The sequence below is a fragment of the Bos javanicus genome, chromosome 19, assembly GCF_032452875.1.
Source record: "Bos javanicus breed banteng chromosome 19, ARS-OSU_banteng_1.0, whole genome shotgun sequence".
Taxonomy (NCBI): Eukaryota; Metazoa; Chordata; class Mammalia; order Artiodactyla; family Bovidae; genus Bos; species Bos javanicus.
Genome location: NC_083886.1, coordinates 59,528,339 through 59,556,301, shown reverse-complemented (window position 1 = coordinate 59,556,301; position 27,963 = coordinate 59,528,339). Strand labels below are relative to the sequence as shown.

At 50.8% G+C, this 27,963-nt stretch overlaps 1 protein-coding gene across 2 annotated transcripts in view; it reads right to left on the bottom strand.

Annotated features, from left to right (window-relative positions):
• Positions 1-27,963, bottom strand: part of SDK2 (sidekick cell adhesion molecule 2) — a 264,287-nt gene that overhangs the window by 49,111 nt on the left and 187,213 nt on the right. For both annotated transcript variants that reach the window (XM_061392947.1, XM_061392949.1), the window contains exons 13-24: positions 24,339-24,515; positions 23,916-24,052; positions 23,250-23,397; positions 18,974-19,114; positions 16,737-16,918; positions 15,505-15,620; positions 5,311-5,506; positions 5,000-5,098; positions 4,451-4,642; positions 2,622-2,743; positions 1,515-1,624; positions 1,266-1,416 (exon numbers count right to left, since the gene is read on the bottom strand). In XM_061392947.1, the coding sequence (XP_061248931.1) occupies positions 1,266-1,416; positions 1,515-1,624; positions 2,622-2,743; positions 4,451-4,642; positions 5,000-5,098; positions 5,311-5,506; positions 15,505-15,620; positions 16,737-16,918; positions 18,974-19,114; positions 23,250-23,397; positions 23,916-24,052; positions 24,339-24,515 (1,771 nt within the window). The remainder of the gene's footprint in view (positions 1-1,265; positions 1,417-1,514; positions 1,625-2,621; positions 2,744-4,450; positions 4,643-4,999; positions 5,099-5,310; positions 5,507-15,504; positions 15,621-16,736; positions 16,919-18,973; positions 19,115-23,249; positions 23,398-23,915; positions 24,053-24,338; positions 24,516-27,963) is intronic.

Here is a 27,963-nt window from a genome sequence, read left to right as displayed (position 1 = left end):
AGTGCTCAGCTCTCTTTAGTGGAGGCCAAAAGGAGTTGTGTGGGGACTTCCTTGGTGGTCCAGTGGTTAAGAACTCGCCTTGCAATGCAGGGGACGGGGGTTTGATGCAGGGGACGCGGGTTTGATCCTTGGGCAGGGAACTAAGATCCCATATGCCATGGAGCAATGACAGCCCCTGCCCCGCTACTCCTGAGCTCCTGTGCTGCAACTAGAGAGTCTGTTCACCACAACTAGGATCCCACACGTGGCGACTAAGACCTGATGCAGCGAAATAAATATATCCATAAACGAATGTTTAAAAAAACGAGTTGGTGGCTGGAGGGACCAAGTGAAGCCGAGTTGGGCAAGCTCCCCCCAAAGCTAGGGTTCCTGGGTTTTCTAAGAAGCTGGGCTGTGCAGAGCTGGCCCCACGTCTCCTCATCTAGGAATTCCTCCTGGTTTGTTGCTCGGTGGGGCTTCATCCCGGGAAATGCTGTCCCGGGGGAATGTTCAGGGGGAGAAATGTTCTCTTGTTCCCCAAGAACAAGAGCATGCTCAGGGTTTACGGCAGTGGGTTTCGGGGGCCTTGGGTTGGGATTCTGAGCCCTGCTGTTAACTAGAGGGTGTGGGAGGATGGAGGGAAGGTTACTTGGGAAAGTTATCCCACCTCTCTCTGCCTCAGTTTCGTCATCTGTAAAGTGGGGCCAGGATTACTGTCACAGGCTCCCACAGGGAGGGCTCAGTGTCCAACACCGACAGCACTCAGAACACTCAGACAGTGCCTGGCGGGAGGGGAAGCCCTCAGCTGTATCACTAACTCGTGTGGGGTCACGTGGGGTAATGACCCTCGACGTGGAGCCTATGGGGACAGAGCTTAATGGCTCTGCCAACTCTCCCTGAACCTCAGGAGGAGCCACTCATTCTCCGACTTGGTGGGCGAGACTACTTAGGTCTGAATCCCGGAACCACCGCAGGGAGCTGTGTGACTGGGTGAATGTGTAACCTCTCTGAGCCTCATTTTTCTTAGCTGTAACTTGGGATAGTAATGTGTCCTTTGCAGGATTACATGGAAGAAAAAAGGTAAAATGCTTGACACATGGCAACGCTCAATAAAGTGTTTTCTAACTTCTTATCACGTAGAACACTTGTTTGTCTGGCTAAGACTGATGGCCAGAAGCGAGAAGGGGGCTAGAGGTGAGCCAGCGGATGCCCGCTTCTGCAGGGTGATGAGGCGCAAGCAGACGTCCCACCCCCCAGGGCCTTCACCACGCTTGCAGGAGCCTCACCATCCAGCGGAGCCACAGGCTGGTCTCACTGGCCGTGCGCAGGGTCACGTTGGCTGGGGCCATGTCAGGGGGTGCCTGGAGGGTCTGGATCTTTCTAGAAGGCTGGCTGGGTGGGCTGGTGCCCACGATGTTCACCTGTCGCATGCGGAAGCTGAGATGGGGGGAGAGAGGGCGGGCGCAAGGGTGAGGGCAGGCCGCCAGGCCGAGCCCACTGCTGTGCGGGCAGCCCCTCGCCTCTGCGCCCCGTACCTGTAGTAGGTGAAGGGGTTGAGGTCGGGCACCTCCATGGAGCGGGCGTCGGGCTCGTTGGGGAGCTGGTGGATCAGCTGCCATTCCTCTCCCTCCCCGACCATGCCCACCTGCAAAGGGAGACCCCCTTAGAGCTGGCCAGCCCGCCAGGCTGAGCTGGGGGTGCAGGCCAGCCCATGCAAGGCTTTGACACAAATCCCATGGCTCACCTGGAGGACACCAACTGGGGCCCCCTTCTTTCCAGGCCCTTAAACATGACTTCAAGGGTGACCCTGAGCCCGCCTGCATCAGAATCTCATGGGGGTGGTGCTTATTACAAAACAAACCCATTCCTGGGCCCTGCCCGTGAAAGCATCAGAAACCCTGGGGGTGGTGCCCAGGAGTCTGCTTGTTCAGTAAGTAAGCTTCCCAGGTGATTCTCCTGAACAGCTGGCATGTTTCTAAAACCCCAGCTAGGGGATTCCCTGGTGGTCCAGTGGATAAGAATCTGCCTGCTGACGCAGGGGACTCGGGTTTGATCCCTGGTCTGGGAAGATTCCATGTGCTGCGGAGCAACTAAAGCCCATGTGCTTCAACTACTGAGCCTGAGCCCTGGAGCCCATGAACTGCAGCTGCTGAGCCCGCGTGCAGTAAGGACTGAGGCCCTTGCTCTAGAGCCGGGGCTCCACAAGAGAAGCTAGTGCAGTGCAAAGCCTGTGCAGCACGACTGGAGAGAGCCCACGCGAAGCCACAGAGACTCATCGCAGCCAAAACCGCAGCTAGATCAGAGTTCCTGGGGGTGGGATCCGGGCACTGCAGTTTCTGAACACTGCCCTGGTGAGGCCAAGCTGAGAACCATGAGTGTAAAAGAAGCAGCTGGTCATTTCTCTGGGCCAGCAGGTCGCCACACTGATCAGAGTGTGTGTGTGTGTGCGTGTGTGTGTGTGTGTAGGCATGTGTGTACAGGTGAGGCAGAGGGGAACTGTGGACACTTTTGGTGCACCTGGCCTTCTGTACCTCGCATACAGACTTCACACTGATGTAAACACACACACAGTTTGCTCTCAAGAGCAGGGGCGTGGCCAAAGCGAAGGGCAGGCTGCCCGCTCTCCCCTCCGCAGGCTCTACCTGGGCCTCCACCAGCCAGCGGGAGATGGAGGTCTTCCCGTCATAGCCTGGCTTGAACTGCAAGGTCACGGAGCGCGGACCGATGTTGGAAATGCCCAGGTTGGTGGGGGCTCCGGGGAGTTCTGGAAAAAGGAAATAGGGCAGGAAGGGAGATTAAGAAGAAGGTCCTTCCACATCGAACAGGGCTCTCTGGGCACAGAGGCGGCCGTGTCACATATTTCCTGGAAACCTCCTCCTCCTCCGAGCAGACCGAGGCCTCACCCCCCACAACCCCAACCCCAACACAAGCTTTCGTCCTGCATCTATGGCTCGCTGTGTTCAGACCAGGGACGGGGCAGGCTCAGGGCTGAAAGAACCTCAGGGCCATGCAACAGGGGCTGGGCTTCCTAGAAAGAATCCTCCTCTCCATCCACCCATAACCCGCGACAGCGCTCCCCAAATGATACTGCCTGAGGGAGATTTGGAGGAGGGGTGAGGGGAAGGAGGAGACCTTGTATCCTGACCAGGAGCCTTGAGGTTCAGGATGAACAGAAAGAGCTCAGATGCCAGGGTCAGACTGCTTCCGATGCTGTGTGTCTTTGGGCAAGTTCCTTAACCTCTCTGTGCCACAGTATCTTTCTTGGTAAAATGCAGATGATAATATCGTCTACCTCAGGGTTCCTGTGTGTGTGTGTTAGTTGCTTCATTGTGTCCAACTCTTTGCGACCCCATGGACTGTAGCCCACCAGGCTCCTCTGTCCATGGGACTCTCCAGGCAAGAATACTGGAGTGGGTTGCCATGCCCTCCTCCAGAGGATCATCCTGACCGGGGATCGAACCTGCATCTCCTGCACTGACAGGCAGATTCTTTACCATCTGAGCCACCAGGGTTACTGGGGGGATTCAGTGCACTGATGCGTGGAGCCCTGGGCTGGGTGAGCACTTCATCAACCGTCAGTGCTGGCTTAAATTATCAAGTAACTTAATAACTACCTAGTGGCTAGGATGGTAAGGAATCTGCCTGCAATGTGGGAGACACAGGTTCGATCCCTCGGTCAGGAAAGATCTCCTGTAGAAGGAAATGGCAACCCACTCCAGTATTCTTGCCTGGAGAATCCCATGGACAAAAGAGGAGCCAGGCGGGCTACAGTCCGTGGGGTCACAAAGAGTCAGACACGATTGGGCCACAAACAATCTCCTTCTTGTCACTGTTATTATCATGTGGGGTCAGCTGAAGCCCAGTTATCTCAACCATCCTAGTGGGTGGGAGGCTCCAGGCATCCTGGCCACATCGCACAAACAGACTCACAGACCCAGATGGGAATGTGTGGGTATCCAGAGCATCTCCCCATTGATACAGATGGGGAAACTGAGGCACAGGGGGCACATGACTTGCTCGAGGTCGCAGAGTCTGGCAGAAGCGGGGCTGAGAAGGGGCCTCAGCCTGCTCTTTAAACTGGGGGTGGGATTACTCGCACCCTGCTCTATCCGGCTCCCAGCACACATTCCCACTGGCTGGAATCCCGTTTGGACCCTTCAGGTGACAGTGAGAGTTCTTTCCCTGAGTCACAGACCCCAGTGTGTGATGCAGAGCCTGGTGTGGGCAGTCGGGGGCGGGAGGCGGCCAGGGGCGGAAGAGAGAAGGGTCGGGGCCTGCGGGGTCTGGGCTCCCCTGAGAGCCAAGCGAGGAAGCAGCAGAGTCCACCCAGCCTTGCCATCACTAGGGCGAGGCCAGCCCTGGGGGCACCCAGGGACCACAGACCCCAGGGAGGGGCTGGCTGTGTGGGACGGAAGTGGCCGCCATCAGGAGGAGAGCGGGCAGAAGCCGGGCGCGGGCGGCGGGCACCCACCTGGAGGCACCCCCGAGGAGATGGTGGAGGCCGACACCTGGCCCTGGCCCTTGGCGGTCATGGCGGCCACCTCGATGGTGTAGGTGGTGAGCGCGGTGAGCCCGGTCACGCGGTACTCCAGGGTCACGTTGGGCAAGTAGTGGGTCACACGCGTGTTGGTGCGGTTGTACTCCTCCCAGGAGATCCGGTAGCCTGGGGAGAGCCCGCAGTGCTGTGTAAGCTCAGCTGCGGTGGCTTCAGCCTTCTGCTCTGCTGCTCATGTCCCCACGAGTCTGGCGGTTGGACACGCGCTGGAAGCAAGGTGCCTCCGAGGAAGTGGGAGCGTCGTGGGTCGGGGGGGCGCCCTCGCTGTGTGGGGACTGCAGCCACGGTGAGGAGCTGGGGTGTGCCACAGAGCAGAGGGGCTGGGAACCTCCTCTGAGTCTTCTCCAAGAAAGACTGGTCTGCTGAGAGGCTCTGGAGGGACGCTGGGTAGGCGGCAGAGGGATGGACAGGATGACCTTTTCCAGCCTGGCTCACCCCCCGGGTTGGCAAGGCCGAGGGGCCTACCTGTGAGGATGCCGTTCCTCTCCCCTGGCTCCTGCCAGCTGACTTTCAGCGAGGTGTCCAGGACGTCACTGAAGCTCAGGTGTCCCACAGGCCCAGGCACTGCACCCCGAGAAGGCCCCCCACCCCACCCGAGGCCAGTTAGAGCCAGAGAGAGACCACCGTCTGCAAGATGACCCGCGGGGCTCCAGGGGCACCCCAGGCTGGAAGACAAGAGCAGGGCTGCCCTGTGCCTGGAGTGCGCAGCCTGGCCCATGGAGGCGGGGCACGTAGGGAGTGGGGGGCAGAGGGAGCCGGGACCGGGGGCTGCCTACCATCCTCATGGGTGCGCACCAGCTGCGGGGTGCTGCGGGGCCCGTCCCCGGGGGTGGTGAAACACAGCACGGAGGTGAAGTACTCTGTGAACTTCTTCAGGCCAGACACAAAGCCCACGTGGATGCTGTCTTGAAAGTTGGGCCGGGCGGTCACCATGGTAACCTCCTCTTCCTGCTCCGGCTCCCAGGCGATGAGCTGCAGAGAGGCCAGGCACTCAAGCAGGGTGGCAAGAACGAGACCAGCAGAGGCCCAGCGCTTTCTCAGAGGCTGGGCCACGGACAGTGTCCAGGAGCCCAGCTCCCTAGGGTCTCTCCTCCCAGGGAAGGGCAGCCGAGTTGGTACCCACAGGCCCCTGGAGCATCTGTCCTCTGGGAGCTCACTCTGGGGTGCTTTTCCATTCCTTGAGTGACTTACTCTAAGCAAGGCAGCCAGTAGGGTGCTTTCAACGGGTCATCTCTCACTCAGTCCCCACAGCAACCCCGTAGGGAGGGACTTGACCAAGACTGGCTACATAATTTGCAGATCCAGAGCAAAATGCAAATGGAGACCCCCTTGTTTAAAAATTGTTAAGAATTTCCAGAGACAGCAGCAAAACATCGACCCAAATATGGAGTCCTTCCAAGTATGGAGACTTGAGTGACTACATAGGCACGAAGCCAGTCTGGTTTTTCACAGATGATGAAATAGGCTCAGAGAGGCTAAGTGACTTTACTATATCACACAGCGGCTAGAAGCTGAGGGTCTCTGTTTCCAATACCTGGACTCCTTTGTCTTTCTCTGTCTGGGCTAGGACAGTTTTCCCCCGGAACTTCAGTGTGTAGCTAACTCTAATCCTTTTAAACTTGTTCTGAGTTGGGATTTTAATCTTAACCATCTGCTAGAGGTGGAGTGTCAACAGGAAAACCCTGTCTGGAAACTCATCATCACTTTTCATTTAATCTCCACTCTATACATCCCACCCATAGCTGCATAAACTCCCCGCCTCCCCTTCCATCTCTTCCTGCCTCCTGTTTTTTAAAACTGAAGTGTAGTTGATTCACAGTGTTGTGTTAATTTCTGCTGTACAGCCAAGTGATTCAGTGATACATATATGTGTGCATGCGTGCCAAGTCACTTCAGTCGTGTCCGACTCTTTGCGACCCTATGGACCATAGCCCGCCAGGCTCCTCTGCCCATGGAAATTCTCCAGGAGAATTCTGGGGTGGGTTGCCATTTCCTTCTCCAGGGGATCTTCCCAACCCAGGGATCCAACCCACGTCTCTTATGCCTCCTGCAGGGGCAGGCGCGTTCTTTACCACTAGCGCCACCCGGGAAGCCCCTTACATATACACACATTCTTTTAAAATATTCTTTTCATTATGGTTTATCACAGGACAGCGAGTATGGTTCCTGTGCTATACAGTAGGACCTGTTGGTGATCCATCCTACGTATACTAGCTTACACCTGCTAATCCCAGACTCCCCATCCATCCCTCTCTCCCCTGCCTCCCCCGAGGCATCCACAAGTCTGTGAGTCTGCTTTTGTTTTACAGGTAACTTCATCTGTGTCATGTTTTGGATTCCACATGTAAATCCTACTCTGACGCACTCAGTGTGATCATCTCTGGATCCATCCACGTGGCCGCATCTTTCTGCCTCCTGGTCTCTTGTCCCCACTCCTTTTTTTCTGGGCCCTTCTTCTGTCTCTAACAATGACAGCTGGTCTCAGAGATTTCCTCCTTTATTTGAAGTTGATTAAATAGCAGTTAATGGTGAAAAGCAACACGGGATGAGTTTTAATAAGCCCGGGTATTTATAGACATAAAACAATACCATGCCAGTGTTTCCTGATTAACTCACGCCCATAACAATGCTTGATCTGCTCCTTTTCATGGCCGCCTGTTTATAAAGGATGTTTGGAAATTTAATTGGTATTGTGAAAAGATAGCCGATAGCAAGTTAATTAGACACTAATTAGACCCTAAAAATACTAATCAGAAATACTAAGTGGCATTTAATAAGTATGTTAAATACCCTCCTTATTTCGGTTATCTTGTTTCATAGCAATTAAATTCCTGAACTTCTTTGGAGTAGATGAAGAAACAAGTTTGATGTTTTAATTTAATTTAATTAATGTAAATTCAAATTAATTATGCCGTTAGAATTAATTGCGTGGTGTATTCTCCAGTAAGTGCAAAATCTAGGTAAATATAATCTTACTGAGTTTAGACCAATTATGATCACTACCATTAAAAAAAAAAAGATAAGGGACAAAGAACGTCCTGACAAGTGCCTGGAAACAGTATCACAGGGAACGGTCTTCAGAAATGACACGGAAGACGTGCACAGGATGCCGGAAGCCTGGCGCAGTGGAGTCACGCCAGGCATGCGCACATCCAGGCCAGAGACCAAGATGGCGGAGGCGGCTTCAGAACGTTTATTCTGGCGTGTGGACCACCTGTCCTTCCACAGCTGCACCTGCAGAGGAGGGGCTGAGGGTTCTCCCTCAGGACCAGGGAGACAACAGAAGCGTCTCTGGTGCCTTCTAGTGCCCTCAAAGGCGCTGGGCTCTGGCAGCCATGGGGTGGAGTCTGTGCTCCATGTACACGCACTGGGCCTGGCACTGGGTCAGTCCATCACCTACGAGTCCCGTTTCACCATCGCAATGAGGATGAGATGGGAATCACTGCTCTGCGCTGTTACAAAACCAAAACCAAGGGACCTCCCTGGTGGTCCAGGGGTTAAGACTGTCTTCCAATGCAGGGGATATGGGTTTGATCCCTGGTCAGGAAACTAAGCTCCCACCTGCCATGGGGAAACTAAAGCTCAACTCTGTCATTTACTGGGAAAGTCAGTCAACCTCTCTGAGCCTCAGGATTATAGGAGACACGATGGTCTACCCAGATAATCACGATGCTGTGATCACTCACCTAGAGCCAGACATTCTGGAATGTGAAGTCAAGTGGGCCTTAGGAGGCATCACTACGAACAAAGCTAGTGGAGGTGATGGAATTCCAGTTGAGCTATTTCAAATCCTGAAAGATGATGCTGTGAAAGTGCTGCACTCAATATGCCAGCAAATCTGGAAAACTCAGCTGTGGCCACAGGACTGGAAAAGGTCAGTTTTCATTCCAATCCCAAAGAAAGGCAATGCCAAAGAATGCTCAAACTACCGCACAATTGCACTCATCTCACACGCTAGTAAAGTAATGCTCAAAATTCTCCAAGCCAGGCTTCAGCAATACATGAACCGTGAACTTCCTGATGTTCAAGCTGGTTTTAGAAAAGGCTGAGGAACCAGAGATCAAATTGCCAACATCCTCTGGATCATGGAAAAAGCAAAAGAGTTCCAGAAAAACATCTATTTCTGCTTTATTGACTATGCCAAAGCCTTTGACTGTGTGGATCACAATAAACTGTGGAAAATTCTGAAAGAGATGGGAATACCAGACCACCTGACCTGCCTCTTGAGAAATCTGTATGCAGGTCAGGAAGCAACAGTTAGAACTGGACATGGAGCAACAGACTGGTTCCAAATAGGAAAAGGAGTACGTCAAGGCTGTATACTGTCACCCTGCTTATTTAACTTATATGCAGAGTACATCATGAGAAATGGTGGACTGGAAGAAACACAAGCTGGAATCAAGATTGCTGGGAGAATTATCAATAACCTCAGATATGCAGATGACACCACCCTAATGGCAGAAAGTGAAGAGGAACTCAAAAGCCTCTTGATGAAAGTGAAAGAGGACAGTGAAAAAGTTGGCTTAAAGTTCAACATTCAGAGAACGAAGATCATGGCATCCGGTCCTATCACTTCATGGGAAATAGATGGGAAACAGTGGAAACAGTGTCAGACTTTATTTTTCTGGGCTCCAAAATCACTGCAGATGGTGACTGCAGCCATGAAATTAAAAGACGCTTACTCCTTGGAAGGAAAGTTATGACCAACCTAGATAGCATATTCAAAAGCAGAGACGTTACTTTGCCAACAAAGGTTTCTCTAGTCAAGGCTATGGTTTTTCCTGTGGTCATGTATGGATGTGACAGTTGGACTGTGAAGAAGGCTGAGCACCGAAGAATTGATGCTTTTGAACTGTGGTGTCAGAGAAGACTCTTGAGAGTCCCTTGGACTGCAAGGAGATCCAACCAGTCTATTCTGAAGGACATCAGCCCTGATTTCTTTGGAAGGAATGATGCTAACGCTGAAACTCCAGTACTTTGGCCACCTCATGTGAAGAGTTGACTCATTGGAAAAGACTCTGATGCTGGGAGGGATTGGGGGAAGGAGGAGAAGGGGACGACAGAGGATGAGATGGCTGGATGGCATCACTGACTCGATGGACGTGAGTCTGAGTGAACTCTGGGAGTTGGTGATGGACAGGGAGGCCTGGTGTGCTGCGATTCATGGGGTCACAAAGAGTCGGACACTAGTGAGCGACTGAACTGAACTGAACTGATGGTCTACTCTGATGGTTGTAGAGAAAAGGGCTGAATTGATGTGTCTTGTTTCTGACGGAGGCAGTACATTACAGGCTCGCGAGTCCAGGATAGTACGTTTGGCCTGCTATATACTCAAGTTAAGAAAAGAAGGGGAAATTCTCTTTTTCTCCCTCCCCTCCTCTTTCTATTTTTCTATCTCTTTGCATGTGCACAGATTTGTATAAAACATCCTGGAAGGATATGTAAGAAATTAACAACAGTGATTCCCTGGAGTGGGGAGAATTTCAAAGTTGGGTGGGAAAGAACAGGCAGATGAGGGGCTGGGGTGGAAGGGCATGGGATGGAAGGAAGATTTCTGCTCTAAGTTTGCCTTTTTTATGTTTGTTGGGTTTTGAATTGGGTAAATATATTTCTGGTTGAAAATTAAATTAAAAAATGAAAAAAAAAATAATGGGGGCAATTTGGCCACAGCAGCAAAATTATATATATCTATCTTTTGACTTAGCAATCTTATTTCTAAGAATCTATTCCAAAGTTACACATGAAAATATAAAAAGATGTATGCATAAAACTGTTCACCGTGGAAATGTTTGTTACAGGAAAGACAGGAAACAACCAAAATGTCTTCACTAGGGAGCTGGTTGACCAAACAATGTGAGATCCACATAATGCACTACAATGCAGATTTTTAAAAAAGGAACATGAAGTATCTCTATATACGCCTACAAAGTGATCTCCAGGATATAGTGAAAATAGCAGCAAGATGGAGAAAGCACGTATCGTACACCGTTATTCATCTGAGGCGAGGAGACACATTGATGTATGCATGTATTTGTTTATGTTAAAGAAATGGAAGGGAAAATCAAACCAAACCAACACACAAAAAGAAACGAATTCTACTGGGAAGGCAGAGGACCAGAATTCAGGCTGATTTTCTTGGAGTTAACTTTTCTTTGTAGATTTAACCTTGGAACCATGTAAATATGCTACATAATTACAGAATGAAATTAAATTAAAAAATCAATCCCTAAAAATCAAAACCAAAAGGAAACAAATGAACTTCACAGTGTATTGAGTTGGAGCAAAAATCAGAAAGAAACCCTTTCAAAGACTTTGCAGCACAGAAAGGGGTGGGGGAGTATATCTTGCTGGGATACACCCTAAAAACAGAAAGACCTACAGATCATCTGAAGCTATTTTCAGTAACCACAGTGTTGATATTACTATTCTGAAACTGTTGTGGGTGTCTGTGGGATCAAGTAGGTCAGTGATTCTTTGGTGTGAAAAGAATTCGATTTTTAGTATGGAGAAAAGAGAGAGAAAAGACCCACGAGATTATTTTAAAAGAAATCTGAAAGTCCTGAAATTGAATTGGAAGTATCGGTATACGTTTTATCTTTTAAAATAGTATTTTTCAGTTGCCCATTCACAGAGCTTCGAAACAACAGTCAGTGCTAGAACCAGGAGCACCCCATTGCCCAGATTCTGGTATCTAACTATCATTTAAAAGAAACAAGGGCTCCCTGAAGACGTGGCTGATCCCAGGCATGCTGCAGGAGGAGAAGATAGTGTGTGCCATCCTGTCATACCAGGGAGCAAGGACGCTACCCAAGAGCCCTGGGGCTGAGACTTCCCTGGTGGTCTAGTGGTTAAGAATCTGCCTGCCAACGCAGGGGACGCAGGTTGGATCCCTGGTTCGGGAAGATTCGACATGCCTTGGATCAACTGAGCCTGTCGCCACGATTACTGAACCTGCGTGCTGTTAACTCCTGAAGCCTCTGCACCTAGAGCTTGAGCCCCACACAAGAGAAGCCCCCACGAGAAGCCTGCACGCGGCAACAAAGACCCAGCACAGGCGAAAGAGGAAAAGAAGACTGCTGAGCCCACATCAGAAGGACTCACCAACTTGAAGAGGCAGGTGATGGGTCAGTCTGGCATCAATAAAAGTAATAACCGCAGTGGCTTGAAACATAACAGATGTATTAAAATTCCCTAAGGACATAATAATACTAACAATAACAGCAACAGCACAGATGCCTCCTGCCCCCATCTAAACTCATCTATCACCTTAGAAGATGCCGAGGAACCAGTTCATTCCTCTGAAAATTGTTAACTTACGGAAAAGACTTGAGCACTTACCACGCTTTCCCTAGATGAACTAAAACTTCAGGTAACCAAAAAGCTGTTAAGGGAAAAATTCTTTTTTTTTGGGTGGGGGGGAAAGTATTTCAGCTCATAAATCGAGACAAAAATCACAACATTCACTTCTCCTCCTTTTGCAACCCGTACTGAGATAACAGACCACACAAGGATCATCGTGGCCACTACATCCTAGTAAGAGAGACAGTTGGATGCTTTGCCAGCTAATGAGAATGCACAGCACCATCTAGGAAGTAATATTTTGAAAAAAGATATTCAAGCCTGAACCGGATCAAACCTCTCATTCTAAATTCCAAATTACTGCAAATATATAGTGTTCAGAAGAATAAATTAAAAGACCCCACAGGGATGCAATCAGCCGATCCAGCCAGGCTGTGGAAAATTCTATAGGATAAATGACTAAGTTTCTCTACAAAATAAACTAAAAAGGAGAAAGAGGGGGACAGAGAACCCGTGGGCCAACTGAAACCTAGAAAAGTCCAACCAACTGCAGCTATGTGGCTTTCCTTTGGATCCTGAGGCAAATAAACCAGCCAGTAAAGGAAAGGATTTGGAGACCAGGAGGTTTGAACGCTGACTGGGTATCTGATACTATTAAGGGGACCATTGATATTTGAAGGCACCGTAATGAGAATGTGGTTACTGTGGTGAGGTTTTAAGTAGAGACTTTATAATGTTTCTCTGCGGGAATATGAATGGATGAAAGGATACAATACCTGGGATTGTCTGAAAAATATTCTAGGACAGAGGCTGGAAAATAGAGGGAACAAGGCTTCCCTGGTGGTCCAGTGGTTAAGAATCCACCTTCCAATGCAGGGGGAGTGGGTTCCACCCCTGGTCGGGGAACTAAGATCTCATGTGCTGCAGGGCAGCCACTAAGACCTCACGCAGCCATTTACATAAATAAGAAAAAAACAGAGGGAACACGCTGGGCCGTGTGTTGGTAACTGTGAAGCCACGGTGCACGATGGCTTTACCCAGTCATTTTAGTCTTCTCTCTAATTCTGCAGATGTTTGAAATTCTTTCACAATCCAAAGGGGGAAAAAGGTCCCTTCTCACTGAAGGATGGAAGAGATGAACACTGCTTTTTTTCCTCCCTGTGACACTGAAGGTGGAAGGAGCAAGAAGCAAAATCCCCACCTGTATCCATCTGCATTTAGAAAAAAATCAGTTATGGTCATTATTTGACAGTTAAATCATATGACACTTTATTTTCAATGCAAGGCAAGGTGTAGGGTCTGGAGTTTGAATCTGAGCTGTGTGGTTACTTTGAACACATTACCTGTCCTCACGCCTCAGTTTCTTCCTCTACAACATGGGGTGATGGGAACGTCCCTGGTGATCCAGTGGCTGAGACTCTGAGCTCCCAATACAGGGAGCTGGTCAGGGAACTAGCTCCCATGTGCTGCAACTAAGAATTCACACGCTGCAACTAAGACCCGGCACAAATCAATGTTTAAAATAAAACGAGGGATGTTTCTGGCAGTCCAGGGGTCAAGACTCTGTACTTCCAATGCGGGGGTGTGGGTTCGATCCCTGGTCAGGGAACTAAGATCCCACATGCTGCACAGCCAGAAAACAATAATAAAAATAAAGAAATACAATGGGGGTGATGATAACAAGTCTTCCTTCTTAGGGCTCTTGTGCACCTTGTCCAAGACAAGTACGGGAGAGAAGCCCATACTGCCTGGCGCTAGAATGCGCCCTGTCTAAGCACAAGCAAGTCTTCCTCACCTGTTTATATGCTCCAGCTATTTGGACAGTTCCTTCCCGCTGACTTTCACGGAGCAGGGAGTGGGTGCTGGGCACTGCCCAGACCTGGGAATCAGGTGGGCTTCTGTAGCCTCCTCTGGCTCCAGCACATAATAGGTCTTTGCACTAATTGTCCCGGCCATGAGCTGGTCTCCTTGGCCCTCTGGGAGCCATTTGCCTTAGAAGTTTGCAGCCCAGGGCTCCCCAGGGTGGAAGGAAACTTAGAGTCAGCAACAAGAAGCTAATTGTTCCCAGCTCAGCTCCTCTGCACGATTCGAGCCTCCCCTTTCCCTCCCCTGCCGCCCCCCAGAGTCTCAATTAAGAGGTTTCTCCAGCCAGCCAGCACTGCCGGCGAGAGCTGCAGCCTTGGCCCAGGAAGGCCGGCTCGGCCTCGGTGATGCGCCTTCCCGGGAGGGGGATGCCACAGCTGGAGTGTGTCCCAACCTAGACCCTCCCTCCTTTTTGCTGTGCTGTGCCAAGTCGCCTCAGTCATGTCCGACTCTGCGACCCCATGGACTGTAACCCGCCAGGCTCCTCTGTCTGTGGGATTCTCCAGGTAAGAATCCTGGAGTGGGTTGCCATGCCCTCCTCCAGGGGATCTTCCCGACCCAGAGATGGAACCTGCGTCTCACGTCTCCTGCATTGGCAGGGGGGTTCTTTACCACTGAGCCACCTGGGAAGCCCCCCTCCTTGGTTTACCAGCAGAAAAATTCTCTCAGTGATTTAATCTCAGTCTCTTCGTGTCCAGCCACCTTGACCTTGAAGCAATAAAGGCTGAGACTGCAGGTCCTAGAAACACTCTTGGTTGTTGCACACGGGTGGTTTGAGAATGTTCTGAAAGTGTCTGCGGTCACTGCCAGGTCGCCAGATCCTTGGGCTCCAAGCCAGAGCCTGAAGTTCTCTCCCCCTCACAGCTGGCTTCCTGGTGACACGTGTCACCACCCCCCGCCCCCCGTGCTGCCTGCCTGCGTGAGAACACGGAGAAGGCGGCCGTCTGCACACCAAGGAGAAAAGCCTCAGAGAGAACGAACCCCGAGGACACCGGGCTCTCGGCCTTCCGGCTTCCGGAACTTTCAGGGGATACACTGCTGGTGTTTAAGCTGCCCCGACTGTGGTACCGCGGGAGGGCTGTCCGAGCAGCTAGTCCACTTCCACTCCTGTTTCTAGCGTTTCCCTAATGCTTGTTAGGTGTTTGCCATTCTGCTCAAAAAATACAAATATCCTCACTTAATCCCCACGTAACCCCAAGGAATAAAAATTAGCATCATTTTCATGCACAAATGAGGGAACAGAATGTATCTTGCTTTCCCAGCCGCTAGACATGCATAGAGTCGGGCTCAGTAAATATTTACCGAAGGAAGGGTGCTCAGACGGACTCACTCGTCCAGGGAGCCGGTGAGAGGCAGAGCCAGGACTCTAATCCGGGCTCTGAGTCCTAGTCCAGCCCTTAAACACACTGGGCGGGGTCAGGTACAGTCCAAGGACTTGAACGCTCCCTTTAGCTCACGGATCAGGGGTAAGAAGTGCGTTTTAGATATTTCTGACGGGGCCACGGCTCTGCGGACGGCCCGCGCCTGAAACAAACCTGGTTTTGTTTCTAACCCAGTCTCACTGAGACTGCGCTGTTGCACCTGGTCACAGACAGGTCAAGGTCTGTACTCCCTGGGGCCTGGACGTGGACTTGGGGACAGCCCGAGGCCCTCTGCCTTGATCACGTACATGTCCCCTGCTTGGCCTGAACCAGTGATTTCAGAAACAGCAGGGACGCCCTCCTGCACCCTCCCTCGCCTGCTTCGCTCGTCTCCAGCCCGCGTCCTCCTTGCAGGCTTCCACTGGGGCCGGGAGAGACCTCACGTACCTTGTAGCCCTGGTTGATGCCATTGATGAACTGGGGGCTGGGGGCGTTCCAGGTGAAGCGGATGGTCGTGGAGTTGGTGGCTTCGGCGTGCACGTTGCCCGGAGGGACTGTGGGGACTGGGGGAGAGCAGAGAGGTGGGGGTGTGGGTGGAGGGGCCACCGTCTGTCTGGCCCAGGGAAGCAGAGGAAACACACAAGATCTGCAGACACAGCTTTACACCCCGCCCTCCACCCCCCAGCCACGGAGACTCGAGATGCTCTCTCGCTGTACATTGCCTGAGTGCTCAGTCGCTAAGTCGAGTCTGACTCTTTGTGACCCCATGGACTGTAGCCTGCCAGGCTCCTCTGTCCATGGGATTCTCCAGGCAAGAATACTGGAGAGCCATTCCCTTCTCCAGGGGATCTTCCCAACCCAGGGATCGAACTGGCGTCTCCTGCTTGGCAGGTGGATTCTTTACCACTGAGCCACCTGGGAAGCTTCTGTAGATTAGTTTGGGTTTAATAAAACCGGTCTGGCCCATTTCACAGGATGCCCATAAATACAAGTGATGAATCTGAAAATGCTCAGGGTGGTTTTTAGGTACGACACTAAATGTAAGCTGTTTCATGATCCAGTTAATGGAAAACTTCGCAGAAGGTCCCTGTGCCCCCGAAGCCTCTGCCTTCATCACACCCGCCCCAACCTCTTCATCTTCTCCTCCATCCTCCCGCCCTACAGGGTAACTGGGCACAGCGTGCAATAGCCTGCTGCCGCTGCTGCTGCTGAGTCGCTTCAGTCGTGTCCGACTCTGTGTGACCCCATAGACGGCAGCCCGCCAGGCTCCCCCGTCCCTGGGATTTTCCAGGCAAGAGTACTGGAGTGGGGTGCCATTGCCTTCTCTGGTGCAATAGCCCGGGGCTGGATAAAACAGGCGACATGGTTGAGGCAGTCAGCACTGGTGCTGCTGCTGCTCCGTCGCTCAGTCATGTCCAACTCTTTCCGACCCCATGAACTGTAGCCCTCCAGGCTCCTCTGTCCATGGGATTCCCCAGACAGAGATACTCCAGTGGGTTGCCATTTCCTTTTCCAAGGGATCTCCCTGACCCAGGGATCAAACCCAGATCTCCTGCATGGCAGGTAGATTCTTTACCGTCTGAGCTACCTGGGAAGCCCACGTTAGGACTGGGCGAGTACAGGATCCCACAGGCACAGACCTTGGAGAAGGAGAAGCAGCGGCCACGGTCCCCACTCACCTCCCTGTAGCGTCCACTCGGTGACTTTGCTGCTGTAGACGCCCAGCCCGGCGCTGTTGTAGGCAGCCACCTCGATCTCGTAGTTGGTCCAGATGATGAGGTCCTCGAGCAGCAGATTGTTGACATCGGCATCCGTGATGTTCTTATACTGGTACCCGACAGGAAGCCCGGCCAGGCAGTACCTGGGGGGAGAACGCCAGGATGCCAAGGATGAGAGTCAGCCCTCATGGCCCTGTGTCCAGGAAGCTGTCTGTGATGGCGGAAATGGTCCATATCCGTGCTGTCCAATCAGGTAGCTGCTGGGCATCTGAGATGTGCTTAAGTGCAACTGAGGAATTACATTTGTCGTTTAATTTCTTTTATTAATTTAAATAGTTGCAAGTGACCAGAGGCTATCCTACTGGATAACACAGGTCTAGGGGATGTGTCTGGACTATTGTTTTTGATGGGGGAGGAGGACGTTGGTGGGATGGTTAACAAGATGCTGAGAGCTCCTGGGAAGATCTCACTGGTCTCAGCTTTGAGAGGTCATTGATGGGAGAGTGGTCTCCAAACTTTGGGCTGATTTTCCTTCTTGCTCTAGGAGAATGGCTCCCTCTTTTGACAGCCACTCACTTTGATGGAGACAAAAAAGCCTGAGGCTACCTGCTCTATCAAGTCCCACCTTCCACTGGGAAAAAGAACACAGGGTAATAAAGAAATGGGATCTGAACAGGCACATTTTGGAGGATGGATAGCTTACAGGAGAACCGCAATGCACACATACTTTCGATTCTAATAGGGAATTGCTGCTGCTGCTGCTAAGTCGCTTCAGTCGTGTCCAACTCTGTGCGACCCCATAGACGGCAGCCCAACAGGCTCCCCCGTCTCTGGGATTCTCCAGGCAAGAATACTGGAGTGGGTTGCCATTTCCTTCTCCAACGCATGATAGTGAAAAGTGAAAGTGAAGTCACTCAATTGTGTCCGACTCCTAGCGACCCCATGGACTGCAGCCCACCAGGCCCCTCCGTCCATGGGATTTTCCAGGCAAGAGTACTGGAGTGGGGTGCCACTGCCTTCTCCGATTAGGGAATTAGAGCCCCCAAATTATTTTGATGCATCACGAAGCCGCACATCAGTGGTTCTCAAAGCCTTAGTGTGCATTAAGTACGCCTGAAAAGCTCGTCAAAACACAGCTTTCTGGGCTAACCCCAGAGTTCCCCATTCGGTAGTCCAGGGGTGGGACCTGAGAATTTTCATTCCTGTCTAGTTCTCAAGTGATACTGACACCGCTGGTTCAGGGACCACGCTCTGAGAACCGCTGCCCGTTAGAATCACCAGCAGACCCACCACACAATTAACTGACTATGGAGTAGCCGAACTAATGGTAACTGATAACGGAATAGCCAAACCAATGCTAACTTCTTCCAAGATTAGGGGATTTCAATGCTGTGAGTGTTCAGGAAAGAGATATGGGAAGTTGCCTAGCATTTTGCAACCAGCCTGAGTTCAGAATATTGATGAGAGTTCTCAGTAGTTTCAAATAACAGGCTAAAATTTTCTTTTCTGAACACCAAATTTTAGTTACAACTTAATAATATGCTTTTAGGTTACCAATAAGGAGCCTGGTGGCTACAGCCCATGGAGTTTCAAAGAGTCAGACACGACTGAATGACTAATACCTTCATTTTTTCAAAGTGTCCACAGTCAAACTGAAAAATAAAAGGCTATAAAACTGGGCTTCATTTTTCCATAAAGACCAAAGAAAGGAATGCTCCTTTTTTTTTTTTTGGCTGTGCCATGAAGCATGTTGGGTCTTAATTCCCTGACCGGGAATCAAATCCATGGTCCTTGCTGTAGAAGCACAGAGTCTTAACCACTGGATCGCCAAGGAAGTCCCCAGATTTCCACTTTTTAACCATTCTTGGCCAAGTAGTTTACCCACTGGGGAAACCTGGACATGGAGAGTTACCTGTCTCCCTGTAGCCCTGATGTCTGACAGACTTGCCCATCCATACAGCCTTAAGGAGACTTCACTGTATCTCCTCTCTCACCATTCCTATTGCATTCCAAGGCTCTCACCGCTGGAAGTTCTTCTGGACGTCTAGCCTCAATCCTTCCTAGTGTAGGGTAGGCATTTCTTGTCTGGTCCTCGTTAGATAGAGAAGGACCTGCCAGGAATCTGAGAACAACCCACTCCCGCCCCTCCCCATCTCTGTCCCCTTCTCTTCCCTGCTGTCCCTGGGGTGGACGCCTACCTGATGACGTAGCCCTTGAGGATGCCATTCTGGTGGTTCTCAGGAGGCGGCTGCCACTGGATCATGATGGACTGGTTGGTCCGGCCACTGGCGATGACGTTCTGTGGAGGGGCTGTGGGGGGCTCTTCAGGAAGGGAGACCCTGGAAAATACCAAGGACGGACAGGTCTTTTCACGCCTTGTCTTGATGGCAAACACGGAAGTTTAAAGGGATATGAAGAGGTCCCACCCCTACTCTGTCCCTGCAGACTCTGCGCAATTGCTGTGTGCCTTTGGGCAAGTCAATTAACCTCTCTGAGCTTGTTTCTTTATCTGAAAAAGCAGTACAATAAAGCGCCATTTGTCTGCTTTATAAAAGTGGTTGAAGCACGAATGATGCAATGTCTTTTCAAAACACTCCCTGTTGGCAAATTGTTCAGTCGCTAAGTCACGGCAGACCCTTGGCGATCCCATGGACTATAGCCTGCCAGGCTCCACGGGGTTCTCCAGGCAAGAATCCTGGAGTGGGTTGCCATTTCCTCCTCCAGGGGATCTTCCCGACCCAGGATTGAACCAGTATCTCCTACATTGGCAGGTGGGTTCTTTATCACTGAGCCACAAGGGAAGTCCCTGGAGAGCATCAGATGAGTGTACTTTCTGTGTGGTCGAGGGACCCAGGCCTCGGTTTCCCATTTGTCAAAGAAGCTGCCGTCGGGTCTGGTGGAGGTCGTGAGTGTTCGAAAATTTTAGAAGCAGAAGTGTTTAAAACACTCACCTCCCCATTACCAGCTGGTGGTGAACTCGAAACAGGCTGGGCCGTGACCGGGGCGGGGCAGGCCTGGTGGGGTGAGAGTTTGAGCGCTCCTCTGACCCCATACCCTGAAGCCCGGGGCTACTACATTTCTTTCTCTGGCATGGCCAGGCGACGCAGCATTCCACCTCCGTGGATTTTTCACATAACTGACAGGCATCCACGAACAATAAGAGTTAATTATTTCTGATGATGCCTTTCCCTCTCTGTTTATGCTTTTGTTCCCTGGTGGATAGCTTTTCTAAAATGTACCGCACCCTCCCATGTCTTCGTGCAGCCCGGAGTGAGGGTAATTCAAGCTTTTCCCGTGTGACTCAGGGCTGTTAGGATGCAGATTCAGTAGGAAGATGAATCAGTGTTACAAAGGGAAGCCTGAATGACTGGAGAAGTTATAGGATGGTTTCCCTACACTTCGGGGCTTCTTGTTATTGGGGGTTCGTAGCTCTGGAAGGTTGGGTCGGGGTTGATTTTGTTCTCTGCACCACCTCTCATGGTCCAAACACGGACTGGCCCAGAGTAGACGCTCAATAAACGGTGAATGAGGGCCCTCCCTGGTGGTTCAGTGGTTACGAATCTACCTTCCAATGCAGGGGATGCAGGTTCGATCCCTGGTCAGGGAACTAAGATCCCACGTGCCTCGGGGCAACCAGGCCCACGAGCCACAACCACTGAGCCCGTGTGCTCTGGAGCCCACACGCAACAACTAGAGAGAAGCCTGAGGATTGCAAGGAGAGATCCCAGGGCCACAGCCAAGGCCTGCTATAGCAAGAAAATGAAAAGAATAATTGCAAACAAAACAAAAACAAAAACGGTGGATGATGAAATTCTCCATGCCAGGCCGTTATCTGCCACCTCTTGCTCCTGCTAGAGTGTCACGCCTCAACGGCGTCTAGCTCGTAAAAGCCAGAAGGACTCAAGCGCACAGGAACTGTAGGGAAGCCACAATGATTGATTTAACCTGGGTGTGGGGAGGGGTCTGGGTTCACATCTAAGAGCAAAGTGCGTTCGCGGCTCCCTTAGCAAATATTATGGCTGCTTATTTCTGGGCTCTCCGTTCTGCTCCACTCATCTGCGTGTCTATTTTTTTTTTTTTTTTTTTTGTGGCTGTGCTGCCGGCTTGTAGGATTTGAGTTCCCTGAACAGGGATTGAAGCCAGGCCATGGCAGTGAAAGTGTGAGTCCTAACCTCTCAGGGAACGCCCTGTGTGTCTCGTTTTGGAAGACTGGCACACTGCTTTGGTGACTATAGCTTTGTTGTATAGTTTGGAATCAAGAAGTATGATGCCTCTGACTCTCTGCTTTGTTCTCAGGATTGTTTTGGGTATTTGGGGGTTTTTTTGTGGCTCTATACAAATTTCAGGATTGTTTTTTCTGTTTCTGTGAAAAATGCCATTGGAATTGCGATAGGGACGGGATTGACTCAATAGATGGCTTAGGGTGATATGGACATTTTAACAATATGAACCCTTCTTCATGGGGAAAGGACAGTCTCTTCAATAAATGATGTTGGGAAAATTGGAAAACCACATGCAGAAGAAGGTAACTGGACCCCTATCTTACACCACTCACAAAAAAATTTTTTTAACTTGAAATGGATTAAAGACAAACTTAAGACCTGAAACTATAAAACTCCTAGACTAAAACATAGGGGAAAAGCTCCTTGGCATCAATCGTAGCAGCAATTTCCTGGATATGGTACCAAAAACACAAGTAACAAAAGAAAAACAAATAAGCAGGATTATATCAAACTAAAAAGCATCTGCATAGCAAAAGAAACAAGATGAAAAGGCAACCTACAGAATGGGAGAACATATTTGCAAACCATGTATCTGATAAGGCGTTAATATCCAAAATATATAAAGAACTCATACAACTCAGTAGCCAAAAACTAGACATCTGATAAAAAAAAATGCACAAGTGGGCTGCACATTTTTTCCAAAGAAGACAAATGAATGACCAACAGGTCCATGAAAACATGCTTAACACCACAAATCAACAGGGAAATGCAAATGAAAACTACAGTGAGGAATCACCTTATACCCGACGGAGTGGCTATTATCCAAAAGACGAGAGATAACAAATGTTGGCAAGGATGTGGCTAAAAGGAACCCTTTAAGCACTGCTGGTGGGAAGATAAATTGGTCTAGAGACTATGAAAACAGCACAGAGGTTCCTTCCGCCCCAAATTAGAAGCAGTCCTACCATACAATCCAGCCATCCATAGGATCTCAAAAACGCATCTGCACCCCCATAGTCACTGCAGCACAGTTCACAGCAACCAAGAGGTGAAACCAGCTTAAATGCCCACCAAGGAATGAATGGTTAAGGAAGATGTAACAGAGCTACACAATGAAGTATTTTCCAGCCACGAGAAAGAAGCTCTGCCATCTGCAACAATACGGATGGGCCGGGGGGCAACGTGCTCAACGAAGGCAGTCAGCAGAGAAAGACAAACACCGCGTGACCTCACTGCTACGTGCAATCTGGACGAGCCGAGCTCGGAGAAACAGAGGAGAGTGGTGATTAATAGGGGCTGGGGGTGGAGGGAATGGGGAGCTGCTGTTCAGAAGGTATAAACGTGCAGTGGTAAGAGTAACCAGTTCTGGGGAGAGAATGCACGCCTGGTGATTATAGCTAATGACACTGTATTACACCCTTGGAGGTTGCTAAGAGAGGGGATTTTAAATGTTCTCACGACAAAAAAGAAACGGTAATTATGTGACAGGATGGGGGTGTCAGCTAACACCACAGGGGTAACTATTTTGCCATATAGGAGTGTGTCAAACCACACTGCATGTCTCAAACTTACACCATGTTTCATGCCCATGATATCTCAATCCATCTGCAAAAATATAAACATAAAAAAAAAAGAGCAAAGCACACAGCTCTGGGGCATGGGACTGGGGGTCACTGTCATTCTGACCGGATGTTTCCTTTCTCACTAGAGGACGCTGCTTGCCCTATGGGGATCTGGGTGGGTAGAACGTGCCTCCTACATGTACGTAGGTATTAGAGTGGATGAACTATGCTGCTGTTCAACTGTCATCATTAAAAAAAGAAGGCCTGTTGAAGGCTTCATGGGGTCTGAGCCAAGCATTGCACACAGAGATCCAAGGAGATCCTCGGTGACTCTGGAACTTCACATACACTTAGCGATGGGGATGTGGGGCAGAATGGGGTGAGTGCTGGACCTTGCATGGCTCACAGAGAGACGCACAGCTCAACCGGATTAGTGCGTATCCCTTGCCAGGCGCTGCTCACAGCCCTTCACTCGTACGCCTGAATTTTTTCTGCCTCCCAGAGACTGGCGTGAGTACAGTTACCCCCATCCTGCAGATGCACAGACTGAGGCTTCAGGGGGTCCGAGAGGAGCCACCAGGACACGCCTGGCAGCCGGGACCCCCCACCACAGTGGTTGTGGCAGCAGGTGGCCCCGCCTGGCCCCCACCCGCCACTGGAGCCCCCGACGCCCGCCCTGCGCCCCTCACCTCTCCGTGTCCTTGCTGAACTGTCCCTTCCCCACGTCGTTGACAGCACAAAGACGGAACTGGTAGGACCGTGCGGGGACCAAGCCCTTGACCATCACGGAAGTAGCTTCAGGGTCCACGCTGGCCAGGAGCACCGTCCAGGGGGCATCTGCCGGGACAGAGGGTGGAGGCAGAGGTGGGCATCTTGCGGGGGGCATGCTTCCTCCTGCTCCCACTCCCTGCAGCGCTCCAGCCTCGTACTTAATACCTCCCGCCCAGCTTGGTCCAGTAGAGACTGGCCATGTCACTTTTCTGGGTCCTCTTAGCCCTCGTGTCCCAGGGTTGGAGGGTACTGACTGGGGACGGAGCCGGGCTCACGGGAACTGAGACGCACTTGGCTTTTCTAGCCTTTATTTCCCCCTCAAATTGATGAGCAAACTGTATTTAAAACACCCTTCAAGTGATGCCTGCTAATTTGGGAGCTCACAGCTTGGGGGTGGAGGATAAGGAGAAATAAGAAAACTAATGACCGGCGTCTGGGAATCTTCTGGGTGCGGGGTTCCGGGACCAGCAAATGCCTCACCAGGATCCCTCTCACAGGCCGCAGGGAGGCGGACCCCGCGCTCCGCTCTGGGAAGCGGGCCGCCCTGCCTTTGGTAGGTGCGGGGGGCGGGCGCGGACCCTTACTGTTCTCGGACATCTCCAGGACGTAGCGGATCAGCGGGCTGTTGCCGTCGAAGGGCTTGCCCCACGTCAGGTTGATGGCCCTCCTCTCCGAGGTACTGAGGGTCGCCACGGGGTGCTCGGGGGCATGAGGCAGCTGCCTGGAGGAGACAGACGCGGTGGGCCCCCTCGGAAGGTCTCGAGTCAGGGGGCGCCAGGACTCGGTCTGAGCCCCCAGACGTCTAGCCCTCAGCCCCAGCCAAGCCTTCGGCCCTCTACCTAGAGACTGCGTGCCGGCTTTGGAGCCCGCCCAGGCTCCAACCCAGGCTCCCCGCCCTGGACGGCGGCCTCCCTGAGCTGGGAGAGGCCCGGGGCGGGGGTGCTGGCGCGCGGCGGGCGGGCTCAGGCCGCCCGGCCCCTCGCTCCCGCGCCTCCGCGTCCCCTCACCTCACGCGCAGGTGGGCGCTGCGGGAGTCGTTGCCGCCGGCCGAGAGCACCCGGCAGGTGTAGGTGCCGATGTCCCCGGACCAGGTCTGCGAGATGCGCAGGGAGCCGCTCCCGTCCAGGCGCACGCGGGGGTTGCCCTCCGTGCTCAGCGCGACGCCGTCTTTCTCCCAGACGTGCCTGAAAGGGGGAAGAGCTGCTCAGCAAAGAGACGCCGGCGAGGTGGGGCGGGGGCTGCCGGGGTGGGCTCAGCCCAGGGCAGGTCTGGAGCAGGGAGCTCCAGAGGCGGGCGGGGCGAGCCCCGGGCCAGGGCGGGGACACCCACCACCACGCCTGCGGCGGGGGTGGCGGGGCGCGGCTCGGGCCAGGAGCCGACCCACGTCGAGTCAGCATCCAGCGTTCACACCTTCAGTTCAGGTCCAGGTCCCAGCCTGGTTGCTTCTGACCCGAAGCCACCGCCAAGCCGCCCAGAGTGGGCACAAGCTATTCTCCCAAAGAGGTTAAAAGATAACGGCTGGAAAAAGGATGAACGCTTCCGCCTAGACTACATTTGGGGATTAGTTTTATGAAGAGAACCATCACATCAATGCATCACTGTGACAAATTGACCTCAGTGTCCAAAAAAAAAAAAAAAAAAAAAATCACTTTAGCTTTGGTCAGTCAGTACAAAGGGGGACTTGAGAAATTACACACACACCCGCGCCTGACAATGAGAGATGCCTGCTCTGGATTTGTTCTGGAGGAGACACAATAATTGTCATCAACACACACAGGGTGCCAGCTCCTGGGAGGATGCAGGGCGGCTGCCCCCCAGGGAAGGTGGATCAGAGCAACCAGGGCAGGGGCTGGGCTGGGGCACTTTGCAAATAAGCCATCAATGACTTAGTGTGGGGGCAGGGACTATCTATACAGCCCTAGAACTCTCTGGGTTTAGGGAGGGTGAGATGGCTAGAGAGAATGAGTCTGTACTATTTTTAACTTAAAGTTAAAAAAAAAAAAGTCAGAAAAGTAGCAAGTACAGATGAGAAAAGAGTAGAAAAAAAGGAGAGAAAATTCAACGGTTTTCCCCTATTGTTGTTCAGTTGCTTAGTCGTGTCTGACTCTTTGTGGCTCTGTGGACTGCAGCACGCCAGGCCTCCTGCCCATCACCAACTCCCAGAGTCTGCTCAAACTCATGTCCATTGAGTCGGTGATGCCATCCAACCATCTCATCCTCTGTCGTCCCCTTCTCCTCCCACCTTCAATCTTTCCCAGCATCAGGGTCTTTTCCAATGAGTTGGTTCTTCACATTAGATGGTCAAAGTATTGGAGCTTCAGCTTCAGCAACAGTCCTTCTGATGGCTATTCAGGGCTGGCATTTGAAGGTAAACCTTCCAGACGCTTCTCTCCTGGCCCCCTGGGTAGTTACCACAGTGCTACTACGTTCTGGGCTTGAATGTCCCCTGGCTACTTACTGGTGGTGTGGCCCTGGGGACGTTTATCAAATACGGCGTGCCTCACCTTTCTTATTTGTCATATGACGGAAGAAATACCATCCAGCCCACAGGGTTGCTGTAAGGACTGTGTGAGTTAGTATAAAATATTGGAGTAGCACTGGAAACACGGTGATTGATAGAAGTTATGATATATGTTTACTGATACAGTATATTTTGAGTATGAATAGTACCTAGCTGCTGCTGTATAGCACAGGGAGCTCAGCTCAGTGCTCTGTGGTGACCTAGAGGGGTGGGACTAGGGTGGGTGAGTAGGCATTCCAAGAGGGATGGGGTATATGTAGATGTATGGCTGACTCACTTTGTTGTACAGCAGAAGCCAACACAACATTGTAAAGCAATTATACTCCAATAAAAAAACAAAACAATACCTAGCTATTCATCCATCCTGATTTTAAAGCTGCCGTTTCCACCCAAGACGATATCATAAATTCCATTTAATGTGACATTTCTTCACCATGGTTCACTTGGCTGCAGAGTACTTCAAATAATCATTCCTCTGTAATTGATCCTGTAATGATGGGCATCCAATTTACCTCCTTGTTTTCTTTTTTTTTTTAAATAAAATTTTTTTGGCCACATCACACAGCCCGTGGGACCTTAGTCCCCAGCCAAGTATCGAACCTGAATCCTCTGCACTGGAGGCAGGGAGTCTCAACCACAGGACAGTCAGAGAAGTCCCTAGCTCCTTGTTTTCTGATCTTACAGCTAATGCTGTGATGAACACCTCTATGGGAAAATATTTGCCACATTCTAAATCACTTCCTCGAGTATAAATTCTCAGCAGTAAATCTGAGTTAAATGTTAAGGTGTTTTGTACATATTTTACAAATCACCAAAAGTGATCACTGTCAGTTCATTTCTTTGTCTAGAGAAGGATCATCTTCACGGGCACTGATGGGATAGGTAGAATTTTACTTAAAAGCGAATCTAGCTGCAGAGGGTAGTGCCTGCTTACAAAACAACCCGTGACAAGCAGACACGCTGTGTCCAAGACACCATGCCTTACGAAGCACCTATCACTGCCTGCAAAACAACAGCCTGAACCTGAAGATCGGCTTGTTTTTTAGTCGCTAAGTCATGTCCGACTCTTTGCAACCCCATGGACTGTAGCCCGCCAGGCTCCTCTGTCCATGAGATCTCCCAGGCAAGAACACTGGAGTGGGTTGCCATTTCCTAACTCCAAGGCATCTTCCCAGCCCAGGGATTGAACCCACGTCTCCTGCATCGCAGGCAGATTCTTTACTGCTGAGCCACCAGAGAAGCACCCATGATCAATTACTTAAATCTAATCAGAAATACAAGGGATAGAAGAAGAAGTGAACTACAGCATGAAAAAGCTGCTAGCCAAATCCAGATGTGGGCTATTCTACAGTAAGGATATTCTGCAAATTATGGCCCACTGCCTGTTTGTGTAAATAAAGTTTTATTGGAATACACACACAGATACACACCCATTTGTTTCCAGATTGCTTATGACTGCTTTTGAACTGCAGACACAGACATGAGAAGCTGTGACAAAGACTATATGGCCTTCAAAGCCTAAAATATTTACTCTCTGGCTCTTTACTGAAAACTTTTGAGGCTGTTTCTCCTGTAGAACCTGGTTTCTCCAACGTATTAAGTGCATGAAAACAAGACAAAAATGAAAACCAAAATAAAGACAAGAATAAAAAGAAAGGGAACTATGTAGAATAAAAGAGATGCCGCAACTAAACGCAATGGGTGGATCCTGTTTAAACCCTGAGTTAAACTAACTCTGTGCACAAAGGCTCTTTGAGACACTCATGGTGGCTGAAACACGGGGTTGTGTCAGAAGAAGCCAAGGAATTGTTCACTGTCTCAGGTGTGAGAGCTGACATGGCTGTTATGTTTAAAGAAAAGTCCTTTTTAGTAAGAAACACACATAGACATACCTAAGGGTGAAACTGCATTTTTGAAATTTGCTTTTAAAAGAGATTTGCAGTTAAAAAAAAAAAAAAGCCTGGGGAAGATTCACGAAACAAGATGAGCAAATGCAGATGATTGTTGAGGCTGAGAGGTAGTCCAGAAGGACTGAGGATCCAATTCTCTCCTTTGGGGTATGTTTTAAAACTTTCATAAGAGGATGTTAAAAAAAGAACCCATCAGTCCTT